General features: G+C 54.2%; 1 protein-coding gene and 1 pseudogene across 1 annotated transcript; both read left to right on the plus strand.

Moving 5' to 3' along the window:
• Window positions 1–14,900, plus strand: part of LOC121026983 (40S ribosomal protein S6-like) — a 21,098-nt pseudogene extending 6,198 nt beyond the window's left edge.
• On the plus strand, window positions 4,198–24,289 carry TIE1 (tyrosine kinase with immunoglobulin like and EGF like domains 1). The gene is made up of 23 exons (XM_040469898.1): window positions 4,198–4,350; window positions 6,555–6,866; window positions 6,952–7,062; window positions 8,437–8,592; window positions 8,737–8,868; window positions 9,021–9,161; window positions 9,351–9,479; window positions 10,267–10,412; window positions 10,651–10,795; window positions 13,131–13,289; window positions 13,417–13,554; window positions 13,755–14,051; window positions 14,628–14,918; window positions 15,166–15,356; window positions 17,836–18,046; window positions 18,209–18,319; window positions 18,499–18,689; window positions 19,662–19,775; window positions 19,878–19,948; window positions 21,113–21,153; window positions 21,242–21,338; window positions 21,423–21,522; window positions 23,787–24,289. Exons 1-23 carry the CDS (start codon window positions 4,293–4,295, stop codon window positions 23,856–23,858), a joined length of 3,414 nt encoding a protein of 1,137 aa, XP_040325832.1. The 5' UTR covers window positions 4,198–4,292; the 3' UTR covers window positions 23,859–24,289.
• Window positions 24,290–24,592: the final 303 nt, after the last annotated feature.

Consider the following 24,592-nt stretch of genomic DNA (forward strand, 5'->3'; position numbering starts at 1 on the left):
GGGGGGGGGGGCAGATGGGCCCGGAGCCTTGACACATGTCACAGGCTCAAACTTCTCCATTTGGAGCAGACACTTGTGCTAGTATCTGTGTCACTTTCCAGAAGAACAGATGCTGCCAGAACATTCTCCACACATTTGCAACATGCTATCAGGCCCACCAGGCTTTCCCAGAACCGAGGGAGATGTTCCACGAAAGTGAACCGTGCCTACAACCTTGCCAAAGTGCTCCTCCGGCATTCCCTGGCAACTTTCTCATGCCAGATTCAAAGACCTTGGCACCAAGATGAACTGAAGACTCGTCAGAGGCATCAACCACCTCACTCCCGCCCTGAGACTCATCCAGAGAAAGTTCCTCCTTCCCAGCCTCGCACCTAGGAAAGCGGGGTCTACGGGCCTATGAGGTAGGGGGATCTTCCCTGATCCTTTCATGCTACAGCAGCAAAGTCTCTCCTGAAGTTCTCTCTCAGAAGTTCAAGTCCCAGCCTTGCCACAACCTCAGAGTGCCCCCAAACCATGCGAGCCTCACTTTTCCCATCTGTAAAATGAGAAAACTATATGAAGGGAAAGCAAAATATACCACCCTGAAATCTATCTCTTTGGCATATCGATTATTGAAGCTGGTCGGTTTTTTTTATTTGTTTGTTTTGTTTTTTTTAACGTTTATTTATTTTTGAGACAGAGAGAGACAGAGCATGAACGGGAGAGGAGCAGAGAGAGAGGGAGACGCAGAATCGGAAGCAGGCTCCAGGCTCCGAGCTGTCAGCCCAGAGCCCAACGCGGGGCTCAAACTCACGGACCGCGAGGTCGTGACCTGAGTTGAAGTCGGACGCTTAACCAACTGAGCCACCCAGGCGCCCCAAAGCTGGTCGTTTTTAAGAAACAGAAGACACAGGTGAAGTTCTAAAAACTAAGTAAAAGTTCCTTTTAGTAGGAGATTAACATTGATAAGGAAAATCTCCACTTATAAGAGTGTCTCCCTCTTATTGTACCAGGAATAAGGGAATGACTCAATCTCTAGAATCTCTTATCAACAGAGGGCAAAAACTTACATCTGTACAACCACCTTACCCATGTTTACGGTGCTTTTCTCATAGTCTCCCATAACTGACTTGCCACCCCCAGCATCCTCTTCTGTCTTTAGCTGAAGGGTTTTTATTTTTTAAATGTTCATTAATTTTTGAGAGACAGAGAGAGACACAGCATGAGCGGGGGAGGTGTCATCACAGAGCCTGATGCGGGGCTCGAACTCACGGACCGCGCGATCATGACCTGAGCCGAAGTCGGACGCTTAACCCGACTGAGCCACCCAGGTGACCCTGAAGATGGTATTTGGCTTTGGCCATTTCTAGGAGTTACTCATTTTTCCTGGGTCTCTCCTGCGGAGGTGGAAAATTTTTTTCCCTTTTAGGTCCTTTAGCTCGTCGAATAATTAAATTGACATAAGCCAGATTAATAGGAGAAAAACAAATTTACTTACATATGTATGGGAGCCCTGTAAAATATGAGACCCAAAGAACAGCCAGGTAGCTGAAGTTTATATAACATCCTGAGCTAAGGCAAGGTTGGGATACAAAGAGGAGGTGGACATTTGCAGGAAGGCAGAAGAGATGAATGAAAAACAAAGATTTCCCCATTATGTGCACAGTGAAGGAAACCATCGACAAAATGAAAAGGCAACCTACTGAATAGGAGAAGAGATTTGCAAATAATGGACCCAATAAGTGGTTGATACCTAAACTATAAAAAGAAATTCTACACCACCAAAAACACCTCACAAAGAATCTTATTTAAAAAATGAGAAGACCTGAATAGATATTCTTCCAAAGAAGATACACAGATGGCCAACAGACATATGAAAAGATGTTCAATATCACAAGTCATTAGGGAAATGCAAATCAAAACCACAATGAGGGGCGCCTGGGTGGCGCAGTCGGTTAAGCGTCCGACTTCAGCCAGGTCACGATCTCGCGGTCCGTGAGTTCGAGCCCCGCGTCGGGCTCTGGGCTGATGGCTCAGAGCCTGGAGCCTGTTTCCGAGTATGTGACCCCCTCTCTCTCTGCCCCTCCCCCGTTCATGCTCTGTCTCTCTCTGTCCCAAAAATAAATTAAACTTGAAAAAAAAAAATAAAAAAAAAAAAAAAACCACAATGAGATATCATTGTGTCCGAAAGGCTAAAATCAAAAAGACAAGAAAGAACATGTGTTGGTGAGCATGTGGAGAAAAAGGAACCCTCGGAACATAGTTGGTAGGAATGTAAATTGGTGCAGCCATTGTAGGAAATAGCATGGAGCTTCCTCCATACTACCATATGATCCAGTATTTGTCCTGCTGGGTATTTACCCCCCCCCCAAAAAAGGGGAAACACTAATTTGAAAAAATATATAACCCCTAATTTTTTCTGCAGCATTGTTTACAACAGTCAAGATATGGAAGCAACCTAAGTGTCCATCAACAGATGAATGGATAAGGAGGATGTGGTGTAAATATACAATGATATGTCACCCAGCCATAAAAAAAAAAAAAAAAAAAAAAATGAGATCTTTAGGTCATGATCAACGGTTCGTGGGATCCAGCCCGATGTCAGGCTCTACGCTGACAGTGTGGAGCCTGTTTGGGATTCTCTCTCTCCCTTCTTCTCTCCCCCTCCCCCACGTGCACTCTCTCCCAATCTCTCTCTCCCTCCCTTTCTCTCAAAATAAATAAACTTAAAACAAAAAAAAGATCTCGCCATTTGCAACAATATGAATGGACCCAGAGGGTATTATGCTAAGTGAATTAAGTCACACAAAAACAAACACCATAAGATTTCCCTTATATGTGGAGTCTAAAAAACAAAACAAACAAACAAGAAACAGACTCAAATGCATAGAACAAAGTGGCTGTTGCCAGAGGGGATGGATAAAATAAAGGGGATTAAGAGGTACAAACGTCCAGTTATAAACAAAAAGTCACAGGGAGTAAAAGTACAGCACGGGGAATATAGTCAACAATATAATAATGTTGTCTGGTGACAATCTACACAGATCGCGAGGAGCACTGAATAATGTATAAAATTGTTGAATCATTATGTTGTACCAACATAACACTGAAACCAACATAACACTGTACATTAATTATATTAATGTTATATTAATTATAACTCAAATTTTAAAAAAAGGGTGGCCTGTTATGCATTTAAGTTTCTTAGGCAAAAAGGAATCTCTGCCGGGGCGCCTGGGTGGCTCAGTCGGTTAAGCGTTTGGCTGCAACCCAGGTCATGATCTCGCGGTCCGTGGGTTCGAGCCCCGTGTCGGGTCCTGTGCTGACAGCTCAGAGCCTGGAGCCTGCTTCGGATTCTGTGTCTCCTCTCTCTCTCCCTGCTCACCTTCTCTCTCTCTCTCTCAAAAATAAACATAAAAATAAAGAAAAAATGAATCTCTGCGAGCAGCTTTCTTCCTGATACAGGCACCCTTTCCAATATAAATTCAGGCAGTTGAAAGAGAGCTATCTGAATCTGCTGGGTCTTAAATATTTTTAGCTCAAAATAATCTTCATGCCAAGGAGGCACATTGCAGGAAGACTTGTTCTGAACCCCTTCACTCCTGTGTATACAAGAGCTATCCATGTTATTAAACTTTTTTGTCCCGTTAATCTGTCTCACATCAATTATTAGAACAGCCAAAGAACCTGGAAGGAAAAACTCGTCCACTCTACATACACAAGATAGAGTCGAAGCGCCTTTCTTGCCCTGAGTGGGAGTTCTCTTTGTCCACTTTTACACCTGTGGACGGCTCTCCGGAACACCCATGTAACTGTGTCCTGGGCACATACATGAGGAATTGCCTGGGCTGTATTGTGTGTATGTGCTGGGGGGGAGGGGAGACCCTAGAACAATATCCTCCCCCCATCCCTCCTCAATAGGCGGAAGCCACTGGCTTCCTCCCTTTCCTGCCTCCTGCCTCCTGCCTGCTTACAAGACTGAGGACCAGAGGGAGAAGAGGAGATGGGAAATCGGTCCAACAGTCCCTAGGTCTGTCTTTACAACTCTCCCCCACCTCAAGTGACCCCATTCCAGGGCCTTCCAGGCCACACCCATCCCCAGCCTTGGGGGGGCCGGACTGGGGGGGGGAGGTGTGCAGAAGCAGGATAAGTTCTCCCCACCCCTTCCCTGCCATCCCTCCCACCCAAGCCACCTCATTTCCTCTTCCTCCCCAGCACCAACACAAACTAATCAGTACAGGCTGACCAGCCAGACCCAGAATAGCTGACCGGAGGCCCCGCTTGTCCTGGCCGACCTGGTCAGCCTCCAGAGTATGGTCTGGCTGGGGCCCCTTTTGCTGCTCCCCAACCTCTTTCTGGCTTCTCATGTTGGTAAGTCTCCCCCAAGCCACCCCATGCCCTCCAGCCCCCAAAGCCCTGATTTTCCCCTAGGAAACCTTATCGTCACTGTCATCACCTTCATCTGCTCCCCAATCAGCTAGAAAGTGGGATCAAGGCCTCTAAAACCCAGGCACTAGAAACCATTGTAGCCTAGAATTGGGAGTAGAGCAGCTATTGACTGAGTTAGATTTTAGGATCAGTAAAGAGCAGCAGGGCCGATGGGGGCCCTGCAGTTTTCAGTGGGTGCTCATATGTTGCTTCAGTGTGTTGGAGTCGTTCAATTATTCATTTGGCAAACATTTACCTAGCACCAACAATATTCCAGGAGCTGTGCTACGGGCCATTGGTTGAAAGGCAGACAGCTTCCAGGTCTATACAACAGATTATATGATGCTGACCTCCTGTGGCTGTCATGGGGTTTAAATGAGGTAATTTATGCACAGCGTCCAATGCCCAGTTGTTAGATAAGGACTCCTGAATAAGTAGTAGCTGATTCCTTCACTTATGGCCAAAGAGCATTAGAATGCAAAGACTGTCTTTGAGTGGTAGTCGGGGATGTGGGACATGGGGTGAAGGATAGAGACAGACACAAGTAGCTCCACAGGAGCACTGAGAAAGAGTCAGCTACTCTGCTTGAGGGCAATAGACGACAAGGGAGTCCACAAAGCCTTCACTAAGAGCAGTGGCCTTCACTCCACGCAGCCAGAACAGTAGCTGCAAGTCTCAGAGATATGGAAGCGCATGCGAGAGAAGTTTCGTGAAAGGAACTCAGCAGGAGGGGCAGAGTGTGAGCAAAGAGGGGCTCAAGGGCATGCCTTGTATCCTGAGAGCAATCGGGAGCCGTGGAAGGGTTGCAGACCGGGCAGTCACAAGGTCTTAGAGGGATCACTTTAGACGATGAGTTGGGGAAGGAGGAGTATAGCTATTGGGATGATCCGGGTCAGTAAGGGTGAGGGCTAAACAAGGGTGGGCTGAGAGACGTGGGTGAAGTCAAGAGGCTTTAAGGAAATGGAATCTGCAGAATCTTGCGACTGATTGCGGCAGCCAGCATCCCGCTTCGAGGTGTGGAGTTTACAGTCAGGCAGCCTGGCTCTGCCAGTTATTAATTGTATGCCCTTGGGCAAGTGGCGTCTCTGAGGCTTCGTTCACTGGCTATAAAAGTGGAGTAATAACACCCATGACCCACGATAGTTGTGATAAAATGAGAGAACATGAAATGCCTGGCATATAATTGGCCTCCAATAAGCATTATCGTGAAAGTAAGGACATGAGAGGACTCCACAAAGTTCATGTCTCAGGTGATTGGTGCCGTCTGTTGAGTCAGGGAGCACGAGGGAGAAGCAGTATTGGGGAAAGCTGACACAAACGCAGGCCCATGCGGACCGGCTGTCCCAGGGTTGTTGACTCAGAGGTGATAGTTACAGCCAGGGGAGGAGATGAGCTTGCTCCAGGAAGCCTGTAGAATAATTACTATTACCCTCATCTGTAAATGGAAAGACATCAATTTCACCGGGGGACGTGAAGATCCAATGGGAAACAGGTGCTCCGGCATATGGTGGGCGGTCAGTAAATGCTAACTCCATTTATTCGTGGTAGGCTTTGGAAGAATATTAATTGATAAGCTAAGTGGCATTTAAACTAGCTAATTACTTGGCAGTTACCAGGCAGGGGTCGAAAAGGAGGGGCTCCCTTCCTTTCTGCCCCGCAACCACCCGGCTGCAGAAGTCCACCTCTCTCTTAGACCCCACCTTAAAGCCCAGCCCCACAAGCCTGTCTAGATGTCTGCAGAGGAAGGGAGGGCTTTCTCCAAGGCGATTCTGTTCTCCATGGCTCTCCTGGCCCGCACCCTCTGGTGGGGGGCAGGGAGAGCGGCTGCCCTCGGCGGAACAGCTTGAGGCAGGTCCGGACTCAAGGGGGCTGCCAGGGAATTAAAAAGTGAGGAAACGGAGACAGAGAGCATAGATCATTCTTTCCGAAGCTGGGCCGCAAAGGGCAGCCATCTGGCAGGAGAAGGTGGGGGCACGAGGAGGCCAGAGAAGAGGCTTTGTTTCGATTTTAGGACGAAGAGACCTGGGGGCGGGGGAAGGGGCCAGTGCGCCGGCGGGAAAGAGGAAGGGAGGGGAGGGAAACGCTCGGCGGAGCGCGGGGCGGGCCGGGGACCCCGGCGGACGGAGGACTTGGCGTCCCCGCCGCAGGCGCCGCGGTGGACCTGACGCTGCTGGCCGACCTGCGCCTCGTCGAGCCCCGGCGCTTCTTCCTGACCTGCGTGTCCGGGGAGGCCGGGCTGGGCCGGGGTGCCGACGCCTGGGGCCCCCCTCTGCTGCTGGAGAAGGACGACCGCATCGTGCGCACGCCGCGGCCCGCGCAGCCCCCGCACCTGGTGCGCAACGGCTCGCACCGCATCACGCTGCGCGGCTTCTCGCAGCCCTCGGACCTGGTGGGCGTCTTCTCGTGCGTGGGCGGGGCGGGGCGCACTCGCGTCCTCTACGTGCACAACAGCCCGGGAGGTGAGTCGAGCCCCGTGGGGCGGGGACAGGGACGGGATGGGGGGGGGGGGGGCGTTGACCTCTGACCTCACCCTCCACCCCGCAGCGCACCTGCTCCCGGACAAGGTCACACACACGGTGAACAAAGGCGACACGGCCCTGCTTGCCGCACTTGTGCACAAGGAGAAGCAGACAGATGTGATTTGGAAGAGCAACGGTGAGAGGGGTGTCTGAACGGGTTGGGCAGGTAAACCTACCTGCCCGAACACCTCCATGCCCTCAGCCTTCCCAGCGTTAGCCACTTACACAGCTTTCAGCATGAAACACCTGTTACCCTCTCCCCCACCAACCTCTGCCCTGGATCAGGTCCTTGATAAGCGCCTGTGCCCATCTCTTTAGCTCTGGGCTGTTCTCCTCCTCTTGCACCCAGAGGACTAGCAGCCTTGGGGTTGGCTGCCTTCTTCCCTGTTACACCCAAATCAGCATTGTGTTAAATCCTCACCTTTGACTCTCCCCCGGGAGTTAGCAGATGCTGTCATATTGCTCACCTGGCAGGGAGCAGCAATCCCCAAGGGGAAGAAGAGAACTGGTAACTCGGCCCAGGATTGCCCCCACCCAGGTCCTATCAGGCCCTCTGGCCACCCCATGGGAGGAAGCCGATATTCTGTGTGGCCCCAAAGACTTAGCCCTCAGACCCACAGCCCTTTGGCTGCCTTTTGCCTCCCTGGGCTCCTGAGGGAAGAGGACCCTTCCCTTGGGCCAAGGGGTTTGCCTCCTGAGCACCAGGCCCCCTAAACTAATGAGAGGTCTGAGAGAGTCAAGTAGACCTGGGCTCCCTACAGTCCAGTCCTGGGCAAAGAGCAAAAAGGAGGTGGGACAGGGAGAGGGATTCTAGTATTTGGGTCTGCAGGTCCTGGAGGAAGAGGCTTCTGGGAGAAGTCTCTAAGTAGATAACCTTTGAACTGTGCCTAGAAGGAGACATCAGAATTAGCCACACAAAGGAGGAGGGAAGGACATTCCAGGAGCAGGACTGGCTAAGAGCAAAGGCAGGAAGTGCCAAGACACCATAGTGTTTCTAGGAGAGAAACCAGCAGTTCCAGAACTCAGGAATGTTAGGAATCAGGCAGGGTGTGGAGAGGTATGAGGCCAAAGGGCCAAGCGGTGGCCAGACTGGTGAACACCATGTGCTAAGGAGCCAATAACCAGGGAGGAGTCTGAGCAGGGGGTGCTGCAGAGGCTTCTGTTGGGGAAAATCCCACTGGCTGCTGAGTGAAGGATGACTAGGAAAGCGGGGAGCGGGGATGGAGGCAGAGAGACTGCCTGGAAGGCCGTGGTGGTGGTGGTGGCCTTGAGTGTGGAAAGAACTGGACTGCTTTAGGAGATGAGGAGGAGCCAGACTGAGCAGGACCTGGTGACTTCGTGGGGGTTGTTAGAGCATAGAGCAGAGGATGTATGCCAACTTTCTGGCTTGGGGACAGATCCTGGCTGGTGCCTTGGCCCAGTTCTGGCCACTTGTACGAGGCTCACACTGATGTGTCCTGGGCACTGGCTGTCACCGGCGCTGAGGCCCCTGACCCATTTATGCCTCCAGGATCCTACTTCTATACCCTGGACTGGCATGAGGCCCAAGATGGGCGGTTCCTGCTGCAGCTCCCAAATGTGCAGCCACCGTCGAGCGGCATCTACAGTGCCACCTACCTGGAAGCCAGCCCCCTAGGCAGCGCCTTCTTCCGGCTCATCGTGCGGGGTTAGGAGCAGAGGGCAGAGGTGGTGGGTGGCATGGGAGGCTGGGAGCCCCGTGGGCACTTCCTGTGGGCCGCCAGGGCTGCCTCAGTCCTCGGCAGCACCGGTAGGTGGGTGACAGCAACTGGCTGAGAGCACATTCCTTCAGGCTGTGGGGCAGGGCGCTGGGGACCAGACTGTACCAAGGAATGCCCAGGCTGCCTGCATGGAGGTGTCTGCCATGACCTGGATGGCGAGTGTGTGTGCCCCCCTGGATTCACGGGTACCCGCTGTGAGCAAGGTAAGGAGGATGGGGAGCTAGGACCTCGGCGGGAGAGGGTGCCTGGCCGGGGGAAGATTCTTGAACCAAGAGCATGGGTGGTGAGAATGCCCGGCAGGACCTGGACTTTGAGGCCCGACAGTGGACCCCGTGCCCACACGTCTGGTTTCTAGCCTGCAGAGAGGGCCGTTTTGGGCAGAGCTGCCAGGAGCAGTGTCCAGGCACATCGGGCTGCCGGGGTCTCACCTTCTGCCTCCCAGACCCTTATGGCTGTTCTTGTGGATCTGGCTGGAGAGGACACCAGTGCCAGGAAGGTATGGGCTGACCTGCCAGCCACAGTCCCTGACCCGGAGAGCCAGCCACATACTAGACCTGGACCCTCCGCTTTGGCTCCCGTTGACACACCCGTGCCCTCTCCACCCAGCCTGGCATCACCCAGGCCCCAGCTGTGCCCTTATTGCCCCTGGCCTATGTCCCTCCAACCACAACCCCTCTGTTCCCAGCCTGTACCCCTGGCCACTTTGGGGCAGATTGCCGCCTCCAGTGCCAGTGTCAGAATGGCGGGACCTGTGACCGCTTCAGCGGCTGCGTGTGCCCCTCCGGATGGCATGGGATGCACTGTGAGAAATCCGGTATGATCCGTCAAAACAAGTCAACCTTCACCAGACATCTCTCCCTGGCTCAAGGTCCCGCCCTCAGGAAGCTCACGGTCCAGGAAAAGTTCTCAGTGCCCAGCCCACATCACCCATACGGGGATGGGCTGCAGCCGAGACTTGGGGGGAGGGCCAAGAGGAGGCCCCTGGCCAGGCTGAGTTTCGGAGGGGGCTTCGGGGAAGAGGCGAGATCTGAGATGGGGTGTAAGGATGAGAGCCACATGGCTGGGGAAGGAGCACGGGCAAAGGCCTGGGGGCTGAAGACTCAGGGTCAGGTACCAGGACGGTGGAGTACGAGGGGGCGGGAGGGGGGTTGGGGGAGTGGTCAGAGGAGTCAAGCCTCGGGGACTTGGAACGGCAGGCCACCATGACAGGGGCAGGAGGGAATTGCTGAAGAGGCAGAAGGCAGTCAGCTTGCTGTGAGAGAGGACCCAGGCAGCTGGGTGGGGAGTGGAGGCAGGAGACCCCAGAGGGTCTGTAACAGAGCCCAGAAGCGAGTGAGGCCTGAACCGGTGTTCGGGCTGTGAGGCCGGCGAGGGGCCTGCTTTGGCTGAGAGAGGATATCAGGTCGGGGGTGCAGGAGGTAGACCCTGCGGCTGACCAGAGGTGGGGTGCCAGGGCCCTGTAGGACTCTGCTGGCAGACAGCCTTGAGCGACCGAGGCGATGGTGATGCCTCTGCCAAGATGCAGGCCACACGACCAGGGGCACCCTGGCGGTCGGCGTCTGCCTCACGGGGGCTCCAGCATGTGTCCTTCCTCTCCCTAGACCGGATCCCCCAGATCCTGGATGTGGCCTCAGAGCTGGAGTTCAACTTGGAGACGACGCCCCGGATCAACTGTGCGGCAGCAGGGAACCCCTTCCCGGTGCGGGGCAGCATGGAGCTCCGAAAGCCGGACGGCACAGTCCTCCTGGTCAGCCCCCCGCCCTTGACCCCAGGCCCCCCATCCCTCCAGCCTCACGGTTGCTCCCTCAGACCCCTGACCCCTCAGGGCTTTCTCTAGGCGCTACCTACTGGCCCGACCACAGGTCAGATGGGGTCGGCTAATTGCTGAGAAACTACCACTGGTCTTCTGTCCCCTCATCCGTCCCCACATCTGTCACATGGGTGCACATTCTCTATGGTCTGCCCCCTTTCCCTGTCTCTCTCAGTCCACCAAGGCCATTGTGGAGCCAAATAGGACTACAGCTGAGTTCGAGGTGCCTCGCTTGGCCCTCGGGGACAGTGGGCTCTGGGAGTGCCGTGTCTCTACGTCTGGTGGCCAAGACAGCCGACGTTTCAGGGTTAACGTCAAAGGTCAGTGATGTCCCGGGGCCATGGAGGATGGGCAGTGGGCAGAGTGGGCACTAGGTGATGCCGCTAAGACTGGGCATTGTAGAAGGAAGGGAGAGGACATCTAAGGTCACAGCCCAGGACCAAGCAAAGAAGAGGTCTGGACTGGGCAGTGTCAGAGCAGGAACACAGCTCAGTGCTATCTGTAAAGGACATCCCATGCCCTAGAAACGGGATACCCTCCTGCCTGGCCATGCTGGCCCTCTCCACCTTTTCACAGCCTCTGCACGCAGGATCCCTTTAGCTCTGCCTCTGGGATGCTGCTTCCTGCTCTAAGTCATACCCCAGGGCTCTCAGTGCCAGGACAGGGGAGCACATGGGATGCCTAAGCTCAGAGGGTAACCTGCTGCCCAGAGGAGCTGCATAGGGTTTCCCCAGTGAGTAGGGAGGGAGTGCCCAGGATGGCCCAGAGTGGAGCCATCCAGCCCAGCTCAGGTGTCCCTTCACCTTCTCCAGTATCATAAGCCCTGGCTTCTCTTTTCTTTTTTTTAAATTTATTTATTTTGAGAGAGGTGGGGAGAGGCAGAGAGACAGGGAGAGAGAGAATCCCCAGTAGGCCCTGTGCTGTCAGTGCAGAGCCTGATGCGGGGCTCAAAGGGGCTCAGTCTCACGAATCGTGAGATCACAACCTGAGCCGAAATCGAGAGTCAGACAGACGCTTAACTGACTGAGCCACCCAGGTGTCCCCGGCTTCTCTTGCCCTCTGCTCCTGACCGCCCACCCCCGTGACAGAAGCCCAGACCTCCCTCATCTTCCTCTTCCTTCCCACTGGCTCACTGCCACCCCTCCCACAACTTTGTGGCTGCCCCACCAGCAGGAAACATCAGTGTGGCCAGGCTCCACCTTCAGCCTGTGTCTTCTCCCCAGGCATCTGACCTAGGCAACACGGGTTCAAATCCTCCCCACAAATCCCTGGCTCCGTTGCCTTAAGCCAGCTGCTTAGTCCCTCACCGCTTATTTCTCTCTACAGTGAGGACATCAGCGTTACACTAGCTAGGATTGCTGTGAAGCAAGTTAGATGATACCTTTAATGCATTTAAGTTGCATTTAAGTTAGATGATGCATTTAAGCCCTTAGCACAGTGCCTAACACAGGGCCTGTGCTGGATAAATGTTGGCATTTATTGTCATGATTCTTAAAGGGTCCTCTCCCAAGTTTCAGCTGTTCTCTGGCAATGCCCAGGCTTGATCTGCAGGCTAGACCACTCTCCTGAGCTCCAGACCCATTTGGTGGGACCTCCAGAAGTGGGGTTCTGGCTCTGAAGTCAGCGTGGAAGTTCCCTGGTGTATGATTCAAGGGCCCACTTCATCTCCATCCACCTCCTGGACAGCCCTAGGCACAGGGGGCTCCACAGATCCAAACCCGACCTTCATCTCACCTCCTCATGATGTGCTCATTTCTGTCAGACACCACCGTTCCTCCCCGCCCACTGAGCTCTCAACCCCGCATCCTCTGCCCTGCCTCCTGCCCCCCGTCGCTTCCATCTACCCATTCCCCCATCCTTCCATCCTGCTTAGAAAAATCAGTCTGGAAAATGTTAGAAAGTGGTGAGGGAATCAGTCACGGCATTGATCTGGTAAGAAAAGCTAAGGCCAGGACAAGGGTGTCATGGCCATGGAATGAGGAAGCCAGGCAGGAACACAAAAGCTATTTGCAGTAGAATTGGCTGAATCTAGGTGGCCTGACCGACAGACCAAGTTCAAACACTGGTTGTACTTCCTGCTGGCTGCATGTCCTTAGGCAAGGTAGATGTCTCCGAACTTCAGTTTCTTCGCTCATAACCCAGGGTGAGAGCTCCATCTGAAAAGTAGCTGTGAGAAGTAGAGATTGTACCTAGGAAGCAGCTGGGATAGAGCAGGTGCTTCATCATTGGCTACCTTTTTTTTTCTCCCCAATTAAGAGAGTGACAAACGATAGGGGGAGGGGCAGAGGGTAGGCTGATCCCATGTTATCTCCCTGCCTTGGGTTTCAGCCCCCTCTGTCTCCCCTACACTGCATGGACAGCATACCCTCCCCCAAACCCATCTAGCCATATCAGACCTCTTTTAATGTCTTTGGGGATACTCTCACATCCTCATTGCCAGATCTGTGTGCCCCGAGCTGCTTAGGGGGCAGAATGCTATCCTGCTTGAATGCTGGCCATTCCGGTCATCTGTTGAACTTGGTCTCTCCCCAGCCTAGAGGGGGCCCTGATCCAAACCAAGACCCAGAGATCTCTTTGGCCAGAGTAGAGTCCTCTTATTTTTCTGAGGACTGGGCAGGTTGTCTGGACCCTGCCTTACCTTGGGTCTCCTGGCAGTGCCCCCAGTGCCCCTGACTGCTCCGCGGCTCCTGGCCAAGCAGAGCCGCCAGCTCGTGGTCTCCCCACTGGTCTCCTTCTCCGGGGACGGACCCATCGCCTCCGTCCGCCTGCACTACCGGCCCCAGGACAGCACCACGGCCTGGTCCGCCATTGTGGGTGAGCAGGGAGACAGCTGGGGCAGGACAGGGGTGTTGGGTAACAATGAGAAAGGACAGAACGAAAAGGGGGGAAGACGGCAGCTTCTGGAAAAGGTAGGGGGCTGAATGATGTGTCCTGTCCCCAGTGGACCCCAGTGAGAATGTGACTTTAATGAACCTGAGGCCGAAGACAGGATACAGTGTCCGTGTACAGCTGAGCCGGCCAGGGGAAGGCGGGGAGGGGGCCTGGGGGCCTCCCACACTCATGACCACAGACTGTCCTGGTGAGAGGCCAAGAGTCATCCCTTCCTGTCCCCCTAGGAGTTACTGTTCCTATGCACTCAGCAGTTGTCATGTCTTGTCCACCCCCAGGGGCCCCTGCCTTTCCCACTGGAGTTTGTCCCACCCTGTCCCCTGGGGAGCACTATCCTGTCCAGCCCCAAGGACCCGCTGGACGGTTCTGACCCCTGACCTCCGGTCCCAGAGCCCTTGCTGCAGCCATGGCTGGAGGGCTGGCACGTGGAGGGCCCTGACCGGTTGCGAGTGAGCTGGTCCTTACCCTCGGTGCCTGGGCCACTGGTGGGCGATGGTTTCCTGCTGCGCCTGTGGGATGGGGCACGGGGACAGGAGCGGCGGGAGAACGTCTCGTCCCCCCAGGCCCGCACCGCCCTCCTGACTGGACTCACGCCTGGCACCCACTACCAGCTGGATGTGCGGCTCTACCACTGCACCCTCCTGGGCCCTGCCTCGCCCCCTGCACGCGTGCTTCTGCCCCCCACTGGTATGCTCAGGAAGGGGGTTATGGGCTCGGGATGAGGGGAGGACATGGGACACAGGAAACGCCAGACCCGTAAGGACACGGGAGGTTACAGGAGAGCGGATAGACCTAGAACACAAGACGTGTGGAAAACGTGGGCATAAGGGAGAAGCAGGATATCAGACAGACGTGAACACAGGGAGGACGTGGGGTGGGCAGATATCGGAGGCTGGTGGGGACGTAGGTCAGCAGGAGCATATGGGATGGGGAAGGATGGGGAGGCCACAGTTTACGGGGAGAACAAGGTCATGGGGAGGATATGGTGTACCAGGAGGACATGGGGATCGGGGGAGCACAAGGCACATGGGGAAGGCCCAGCACCCTGGGAGGATCCAGGGCACCAGGAGGGCCTGGCACAGAAGGAGAATGAGGGGAAGCAGAAGCTTGGGGATGAAGGGAGGGAGCCATAGGGAGAGGATGGCAGGGTGGCTCCCATTCTGGGGTCCACCGAGCAGGGGACACAGCTAGAATGGATCTGACCCCAGAACTACATACCCTGCTCCTGCCTGAGCCCCGCCTTCCCCACCCCCGCCTCCCCAGGGCCCCCAGCCCCCCGACACCTCCATGCCCAGGCCCTCTCAGACTCTGAGATCCAGCTGACATGGCAGCGACCAGAGGCTTCGGCTGGGCCTATATCCAAATACATCGTGGAGGTGCAGGTGGCTGGGGGCTCAGGCGACCCCCTGTGGATGGACGTGGACAGGCCCGAGGAGACAAGCACCGTTGTCCGTGGCCTCAACGCCAGCACACGCTACCTCTTCCGTGTGCGGGCCAGTATTCAGGGTCCCGGCGACTGGAGCAGCGTCGTGGAGGAGTCTACCCTGGGTAACGGTAGGAGCTTGTGGCTTGGGAGCTAGGACACCCAAGGCCCTTCCCGACAAGTGACGGGAGTCCTAGTACTGGGGACCCTGACCCTTCCCTTCTTAGGACCCATTGTCCTGGCGCTAGGAAAATCCTGTCACTCCAGTGGACCGTTGGCCCTCGGCCTGACACCCCTCGTCCCTCCTGGTACTGGGATCTCTGACCTCTCCCTCCCTGACCCAGGCTTCCCACGATCTGCCCCTCTTATTGTGTCCAGGGCTGCAGAGTGAGGGCCCGGTCCAAGAGGTCCAAGCGGCTGCAGAGGGCCTAGATCAGCAGCTGGTACTGGCCGTAATGGGTTCTGTGTCTGCCACCTGCCTTACCATCCTGGCTGCCCTCCTGACCCTGGTGTGCATCCGCAAAAGCTGCCCGCACCGCAGACGCACCTTCACCTACCAGTCAGGATCGGTCAGTCCCCTGTACCCACCCACGTGCGCACACCCCCATCTACGTTTGCGCACACACAGTACCCGTACACCCGAGTGTGTGTGTGTATGCACGCGTGTGTGTGTTTGTGTTGCAGCCATGGGACTGCACTCAGCAGTGCTCTAGGGCACCAAACATAATTGTCTTTATTTTTCTAGAACTGAACTGCGTTCATAAGTCAATTTTTGTTACTGGTGAATATCGCCGGTTCAAAATAACTCTGTTCTGTCCATGTTTCACCACGGTTAATTCAGGGTCCTCCCGCTTCTCACTGGAGGTGCCGTAAGCCTGGGTGGCGTGGTGCTGACACGGGGTGGGAAGGGGGGCAGGGGCACACCTGGGCCTCATGCTGGCATCCATCCTAGCAGACCCTCCTGGACATGGGAGCCAGCCTCCATCTGCACACATTTGTGGCTGATGCCCTTAGCCCTTCTGGGGCCTCCTGCCAACAGGCCGCTCGTACTGTGAGTTCCTGGTCCCAGCCTCCATGTCTGCGAGTGTCAGGGCCAGCTCCAGGAGACTTCAGAGCCCTGAGGTGCTCCCTGTGCCCTGCGAGCATGTTCTGTGGCCCTCATACCCTTTGTCACGACCCCTGTCACAGTCGTTCCTACTGCTCCAGAGTTGTGCCAGCTCAAGGCTCACCTGTTGCTGCCGGGGAAAGGCAGCGATGCCTCCTCTCTTCCTGGCCTCGCCATAAACCTGTCTGTTCTCGGTCTGTGCCCCTCCAGCCTGCGGGCCCATACTTGGGGTGGGGGTGCGGGGCAGTGCTGGCTTCTCTTTAGGGACCCAGCATCACCCCCTCTTGTCACCACCTCCCATCCCTCTCTCCCACCTGCCCGTCCCCCACTGCTGTCCCTGATGATCCAAACTCTGCCCTTCGTCCTCTGTGCCTGGGCTCTTGATAGTTACGGCCAAGCCCTGGCATTTCAAAAAAAAAAACACAAAAACAAAAACCACCACCAACAAAAAAACCCTCTTCTGTCTCAAGAGCTGATCCTTGTGATAGAAAGTCTAGTGTCCAAGGCTATTGTCTCTGCCATGCCTTTAAAAACTCCCTTCAGAGATTCAATTGGCTTCTTTGTTCCAGGCTGCTCCCTCTGAGGTCAGTGCACACAGAAAGCCAGCCGCTGCTAAGGTGGGGGAAGGGTAACGAATACAGATGTGGAGGGAGGTGGGAAAGCAGAGTTTTAACATACATATATATATAATCCTAGTTTCGAGATCTGCCCTGCCACATGTGCCTGCATGAAGGTGTGTGTGAGCGCCACACAGGAGTACCTGTGTGCATCCACTTGTGGGCACCCCCACCTGTGTATGCGTGTGTCCCCGTGCTTGTGCTCCTCCGTGGGATGGGTACGTGTGCGTGCACATGCCTACATATGGTGCCGCTGCTGGGCCACATGTGCGCCCTCAGCGGTTGGTGGCTTCAGGTGAATCCACATGCCCCGTGTCCTTTGCCCTCGCCCATGGATCCGAGCTTCAGCTCACTTAGGGAGCCCCGCCACCAGGTCTGTGTTAACCCCCTTCCAGTCCTCATAGCGGCAGTGCCCTTGGTCCCGTTCAGCTGTTTCGTTTTCCTGCCATCCGCCCTGCCCAGGTGGCCCAGCTCCTACACAGTTGGGGGAAGTGGATGTTCCTCTTTGTGACAGTCTATCTTCAGCGCCTGGGTGGTTTTAGAGCTATAAATGGATGCCAAGTGGGTCTGCTTCTGCCACTGTGGAGAAAACCCCTCCACTGACTGCCAGCAGCTTGGGGCTTAGCCTGTAGTAGGTGCTCAATAAATGTATCCTAGCCCACTGCCCAAGGCTAGAATCCTCTCCAGAGTATCCTTGATGGCAGAAAAGCCTGGCTGTGACATCAGCACAATGGGAAGCTCACCACTTCCCATCACAGCTCACTCCAATTCTTTCCTGTTCTAAATGTTAGAGATGTAGGGGCACCTGGGTGGCTCAGTCAGTTAAGCACCCGACTCTGGATTTCAGCTCAGGAGTTTGAGCCCCGCATCAGGCCTGGCGTCGGGCTCCACACTGAGAGTGTGTGGGATTCTCTCTCTCCATCTCTTTCTGCCCCTCCCCAGTTCTCTCTCTCAAAGTAAATAAATAAACTTAAAAACTTTTTAGAAATATCCTCTTTCCATTGACTCATGGCTTCATGGCTTCTAGCAACCCTAAGCCCCCCACACCTGTTTTTCCAGAGCCCCGCATACCTACGTGCTCCCCAGGCTGTGGCCTCTCCATCTCTCTTCTTGGACATTTGTCCACCCAGCAGCCCCACTGATGGCTTCGTCTTCTATGATACTCAGTATGTGTCTTCTGAATGTCTGTTCCTGGCTGACCACCAGAGTGCCCTCTGCGTGGGTCTCTTTCCATGTGTCTAGCTATTCTTTGATGCCTGTCTGTGCCTTTTGCCGGCCCCGTGTCTGCTGCATGGACTGTCTGCCCATTTGTCCCATCCTATGAAGGGTGAAGAAACCATCCTCCAGTTCAGCTCAGGCACCCTGACGCTAACCCGGCGGCCAAAACCACAGCCCGAGCCCCTGAGTTATCCAGTGCTGGAGTGGGAAGACATCACCTTTGAGGACCTCATTGGGGAGGGGAACTTTGGTCAGGTCATCCGGGCCATGATCAAGAAGGATGGGCTCAAGATGAACGCGGCCATCAAGATGCTGAAAGGTTCCCTGGGAGTGACCCCTGACCCCAGGCCTGCCCCCCTCCTTTGTCCCACAGATCCCAGGCCCTACCTGGCCCCCTCCCGCAACTGGCCCCAGCCCTCTCTAGCCATGCCTCTTCTCCAGAATTATTTCTGGCAAAAGTGATGTTGGCTTCTTTCCACAGAGTATGCCTCTGAAAATGACCATCGTGACTTTGCGGGAGAATTGGAAGTTCTGTGCAAACTGGGACATCACCCCAATATCATCAACCTCTTGGGGGCTTGTGAAAACCGAGGTGAGCCCCCAGCTCATCACCTGCCCCTTCTTCCAAAGCCCCGTCGACAGCCATCACCTCTGTCCACGTCACTAGCTTGCCGGAGCTTCAGGCTCCCTGTCTGCCACCGTTGGGTGCCTGCTGTCCACAGGCTGCCTGCATAGAAACCTTCACCCTGTACCTGTCTCCTTCCTTCTCAGGTTACTTGTACATCGCTATTGAATACGCCCCCTACGGGAACCTGCTAGACTTTTTGCGGAAGAGCCGGGTCCTGGAGACGGACCCAGCCTTTGCCCGGGAACACGGAACTGCCTCCACTCTCAGCTCCCGGCAGCTGCTGCGCTTTGCCAGTGATGCTGCCAACGGCATGCAGTACCTGAGCGAGAAGCAGGTGAGTGTGGGGAGGGAAGGCGTGCCAGAGGGGGCACTGGGTCAACTGCAGGAGGTAGAGTCAGCAGGCTGTCATTGGATGTGGGGTCGAGGAGCACAGAGAAGGATGTGACCCTGAGCTGCTGGCCTGGCTAAGTACGCGAGAGCACAAGGCGAGAAGCAGGCCTGGAGGAGGTGTTGCGTTTGAAGCATCGGAGGAACATCTTGGTGGAGATGTTGAGTTGGCGGTTACAGATGCCGGCCTAGAACTCGGGAGAAAGAGCTAGGCCAGAAACAACAATCTGGAAGCTGTCATCCCACAGATGGTGGATGAATCTCATGGTGAGGGAGTGGGTGAGACCCACCAGGACAGGGTAGAGGTGGAGCAGGGAGTGGAGGCCCAAGCCCCAGGGTGAGGACATCCCGCTTGAATGGAAGGAAGGAGGGGACAGTAGCAGGAGGCGAGCATGATGCTGAGGAAGGACATTTTAAAGTTAGTGGAGTTTTGAGGGTCTTTGAAGCAGAGGAATAGGGGCCAGTGAGAGGGAGGGTTTGATGGAGAGAAGTCTCTGAGGAGGTTGGAGGACCTTGTGGGGAAGACTTGGGACTCAAGGGAAAGGTCACTCTGGGCAAGAGGAGGGCCTTCCCCACTTTCCTCAATGAGGGGAGAGGAAAACGAGGCGGGAAGGGAAGGGAGCAAGTGAAGAGAAGGAGATGCGGTGTGGTCACCAAGGACAAGCCCGCCCTTGTCCCAGGAAGAGGGATGCAGCCTGAGCTTGGCCATGGGCAGCTCATAGGGAGGAAGGGACAACCAGCAGTGTGACTTTTCTAAGGCAGGAGTCACTGGTCCAGGATGAGGCCTGGTTGACTGGGAAGAAGGGTGAGGGGCTCTTACAGGGATGGAGGGCCAGCTGTGGGGCCAGACTCCTCACTGGTCGAGGAGTCCTGGCCTTTCTCATCCCCAGTCTTCCCTGACTTCTGACCGTGCCTGCAGTTCATCCACAGGGACCTGGCTGCCCGAAATGTGCTGGTTGGGGAGAACCTGGCCTCCAAGATTGCCGACTTTGGCCTTTCTCGGGGGGAGGAAGTTTATGTGAAGAAGACGATGGTAAGTCTTAGTCCCCCCGCCTCAGTTTCCATGCCTGCCCCCCAGAGCCCCACACACCGGTCCCTCCTCCTCGCCGAACCCCTCAAACCCACTCTCTCCCAGGGGCGTCTCCCCGTGCGCTGGATGGCCATTGAGTCTCTGAACTACAGCGTCTACACCACCAAGAGTGATGTGTGAGTATGGGGCTCAGAAGGAGCAGGGCTTATGGTCCCGCAGGGATGCACACAGACATAACGTAGACACGCCTCAGACACGTCTCAGATAGTGCAAGGCACGATTGGGACATTCCCAACGTGTATTCCACGCGTGACACAGGTGTGACACAAGTGTGCCTTGGATATACCTTGGCGATGCTCAGCATCTTAGTGGGAAGGCAGAGGGGGGTGGGGGGCGGTGCTAGTTAGAAGGAGGTGTGGTCTTGGAAGGTGTTTCAGTGGTAGGATTGGGGTAGGGAAGTTTAGGGCTGTGCTCATCTAAGAGACTGGGAGATACCTTGGAGAGGTTTGGGAATGTGGGTGGATAATGCCTAGGTGGATGGAAAGACCACCCCAGGAATGTTCTCACCTTTGTCTCTGAAGGGTGGTATCATCCCCACCTGAGGACCTAACCAGACCATAACCCCCAAGACCCCCGCTTTGTGCTCCTCACCCCCATATGACCATCGTGGCCCACTTCTGCTCCTCTTTCCAGGGAACCTGGCCTGCCCATCCCTCCAGCTCTGGCTCTGCCCATTTGCCACCAGCCCTTTGGCCTGGCCTGCCTTGCTCACTGTCCATCATACCAACCGCCCCTCTGACCACCACTCAGCTGCTTCCTGCTTCTGCCCCCAAACCCCCTAGGTCCCCTCCCCCTGACTAGAACTCCCACCCTGGTCTCACCTGCATGGAGGTTGCAACAGCATAAGAGGCAGTTAAAAGCAAGGGCTTTGGAATCAAGTTGTCAGGGTTTGATTCCAGTTCTACCATTTACTAGCTGTGTGACCTTGGGAAAGCTAGCTAATCTCTCAGTACCTCAGTGTCTCCATCTATAGAATGGGGAGAATGATAGTACCTATATCATAAGGTTGGTGTGAGGGTTAAATGAATTAACATATATGTTAAATGATGAGTGCCTGGCCCATAGTAAGTGTGTGATACAAATGTTACCTATGATGATGTTGAGCCTGGGAGTGGCTATGAAGGACTTTGAGTGGACAGAGATGGCAGCTGGCCAAGGCAGACACTTGCAGAGTAGACACACGCAGGGGGCGGGAGGGGCGGCACCCTTGGGGTAGGTGGACGCTGAACTGCTGGGCCCCGGGGTCTAGAAGATCACTAAGTACATCCTTCTCATTTCAGTTGGTCCTTTGGGGTCCTCCTCTGGGAGATCGTGAGCCTTGGTGAGTCCCTGACCCCCACCCTCCAGAGTGCCCTCTCCTTACCCCCACCTCGGTCCCTGGGCTGAGAGAGTTTTGTCCTCTCCTGCAGGGGGCACGCCATACTGTGGCATGACCTGTGCTGAGCTGTATGAGAAGCTGCCTCAGGGCTACCGCATGGAGCAGCCTCGTAACTGTGACGATGAAGTGTGAGTCTCCTCAGCTTGGAGCCCCATGACCCCATCACCCCAGCTAGCCCTGACCCCTCATCTCAGCAATGCCCCCATCTGCAGGTACGAGCTGATGCGTCAGTGCTGGCGGGACCGTCCATACGAGCGACCCCCCTTTGCCCAGATTGCACTGCAGCTGGGTCGGATGCTGGAAGCCAGGAAGGTGAGGAGGCTGGGGTGACGGGGACTAGGGCTCATCAACCTCCAGGGGTGCCCTCTCATACGAGCCAGAGAGCAGCAACCTCTATGTCCTTGTCCCCACCACTTGCTGCAGGACAGCTAGGCGGGACCTCTGGATGCCACCCCCCCTTTCCAGTGCCCCATGGGTTGGACACGAGGCTCTCCTAACTCTTCTGAGGCCCCAGCAGCAAATCCCTCCCCTAGCTCCCAACTGTTTACCCATCTTCCTCTGCTGGGCCTATCAGCCCATTCTCCTCTGGGCCACCTCTCCTCACCTGGCACAGAGCCAGAGTGACAACGCATGAATGGCCAACCAACCAAATGGGCGGATGGAGGAATGAATGATACAGTAAGTGAATGAATGGAAAGAATTAGTGGATGGATGATGTAATAAACATATGAATAAATACATAAATAACTGACTCTAGTAACCATGTAGATAAATTATCAGATAAATATAAATGAAGAAACCTATCAGAGTAAATGCAAAAAGAGTTCTTCGTTTAAACTAATGACTAAATAGCTATAGGAATTCACAAACTGTCTCAAGAATAAAGGAATGATCAGGAGCACCTGGCTGGCTCAGTTGGTGGAGCATTCTTGATCTCAAAATTGTGAGTTTGAGCCCCATGTTGGGTATACAGATTACTCAAAAATAAAATATTTTTAAAAAGCAAGCAGAAAGTAAGGAATGACCAAATAACCATATAAATGGCTAAATCACCAAAAATACCCTGATGAATAAATAAATGAATGAACAAAAAATTCACTTGTTGAGTGCATTAAAAAAAAAAAAAAACTAAGATGTAGGATACGAAAGATGAGATATATGCAGTGGACCCTTGAACAATGTATGACTAAGGGGCACCGATCCCTTATGTAGTCAAAAATCTGCATATAACTTTTGCCTTTCCCAAAACTTAATTACTAATAACTGAACTTTTGACTGGAAGCCTTACTGATGACATAAACAGTCAACTAACATGTATTTTGTATATGTATTATACATTGTATTCTTATACTAAAGTAAGCTAGAGAAAAGAAAAAGATCATGAAGAAGAGAAAATACACTGACAGTCCTGTACCACATTTATTGAAAAAAATCTGGTGTAAGTGGACCCATACAGTTAAAATCCATGTTGGTCAAGAGTCGATTATGTATACAATGGACTATTACCCAGCTACAAAGAGAATGAAATCAAGGGGTGCCTGAGTAGCTCAGTCGGTCAAGCATCTGACTCTCGATTTCAGAGTCTCATGGTTCATGAGCTCAAGCCCCGCATCAGGCTCTGCAATGACAGCATGGATTCTCTGTGATGGGAATTCTCTGTCTCCCTCTTTCTCTCTGCCCCTCCCCAACTCACACTTTCCAGTAGATTTTTTTTTTTAATATTTGTTTGTTTTTGAGAGAGCACGAGCAGGGGAGGGGCAGAGAAAGAGGGAGACAGAATCCAAATCAGGCTCTGAGGTGGTCTGTGCTGTCAGCACAGAGCCGGGCATGGGGCTCAAACTCACAGACCACAAGGTCATGACCTGAGCTGAAGTCAGACACTTAACCAACTGAGCCACCCCGGCGCCCCTACAACTCTGTCTCCACCCCCCTCTCAAAAATAAATAAAAAAATAATAAAAAGAATGAAATCTTGCCATTCACAACAATGTGGATGCATCTAGAGAGTACTATGCTAAGTAAAATAAGAGAGAGACAAATACCATAGGACTTTACTTATGTGTGGAATCTAAAAAATAAATAAAACAGAAATTCATAAATACAGAGAACAAACTAGTGATTGCTCGAAGGGGGAAGGGGGACAAAATCGGTGAAGATTAAGAGGTACAAACTTCCACTTATACGATAAATGAGTCACAGGGCTGAAAGTGCAGCATAGGGAACAGAGCCAATAATACTGTAATAACTTTGTGCGATGACAGATGGTAACTGTCAAATCACTATGTTGTACACCTGAAACTAATACAATATCGTACGCCCACTACACTTCAGCGAAAAAGTTTCTTAAAAGAAGAAAAAAGAACAAAAATTCCTGTGGAACAATTGTGTCAAGGGCCTCTCACCTGGATGCCGAGCTGTGGTCTATCCCGGCTGGTGAGGGCTGCCCTCAGCCATAGGGCCATCTTGAATCTAGTTCAGTGTCTCTTCAAGCACCCCCAGCACCTGGAAGTCAGGGAGCTCCAGGCCAGAGTCGCCTGCATCCCTGGCCCCCACTAAAGCTTGCTCTGCCCCCCCCAGGCCTATGTGAACATGTCGCTGTTTGAGAACTTCACTTATGCGGGCATCGACGCCACAGCTGAGGAGGCCTGAGCTGCTGTTGAGCCAGAACCGGGCTCTGCTGGCCATAGCAAGCTCCGCTGTCCACCCTGTGACTTCGGATCCTCGCAGCCTCTGACCTGAACTCCGTCAAGCAATTTTTTTTTTAACTTAAGAAAAGAAGGGACCCTGGGGTGGGGTGGGCGTAGGGGCCTTGGGTCCTCATCCCTCGCAGCTGCTCCCAGGCCACGTGCAGCTACTCTTACAGCAACCCTTCACACCCTTCCTTCTAGTTGAGCTGCTCCACGAGTGTACCCCTCTTCTGCCACTCCCCACGCTCAACCACCCCCTCCCCCGCCCCGCAGCTCCTCCACCCAAGCCGGCACCCACACCACTAACATTCCCCTTTAGGCTACGTCCCCGCCCCCCACCCCCAGCCCCCAGCTTTGTAATCCCAAAACAAATAAATGCTCTGAGAAACTCCAGCCCATGTCTTCGACTGCCAGCCAATCCCAAGGAAAAGTCGAACCAGAGGGCAACTGGACTAAGAAAAGAAACGCTGTCCCGAGTTGCACAGTCGCAGGCCCAAACCCTCTGTTGGGGTCACCTCTCCATGATGGGGGTGCTGTGGAAGACCCATTTTACGCAGACCCCACCACCCACGTGTCTGTGCTATGAGAAGCTGTTTCCCCATCACCAGCAGGGCTCCCTACATCTCGCCGTAGCTGCCAGTCTAGGAGTCTATGCTGGGTCCAAACTGCACGCCAGGGGTGACTCAGACTGATGCC

Source organism: Herpailurus yagouaroundi, unplaced genomic scaffold, assembly GCF_014898765.1.
Source record: "Herpailurus yagouaroundi ecotype Mexico unplaced genomic scaffold, PumYag 77, whole genome shotgun sequence".
NCBI classification, from domain to species: Eukaryota; Metazoa; Chordata; class Mammalia; order Carnivora; family Felidae; genus Herpailurus; species Herpailurus yagouaroundi.

What these genes read in the sequence shown, in the direction of transcription:
- TIE1 (XM_040469898.1), top strand. Translation starts at nt 4,293, where the DNA reads ATGGTCTGGCTGGGGCCCCTTTTGCTGCTCCCCAACCTCTTTCTGGCT. An exon ending in CTTTCTGGCTTCTCATGTTG is followed by an intron (nt 4,351 to 6,554) that starts GTAAGTCTCCCC and finishes TCCCCGCCGCAG; the next exon opens with GCGCCGCGGTGGACCTGACG. An exon ending in CTGGGAGATCGTGAGCCTTG is followed by an intron (nt 21,154 to 21,241) that starts GTGAGTCCCTGA and finishes CCTCTCCTGCAG; the next exon opens with GGGGCACGCCATACTGTGGC.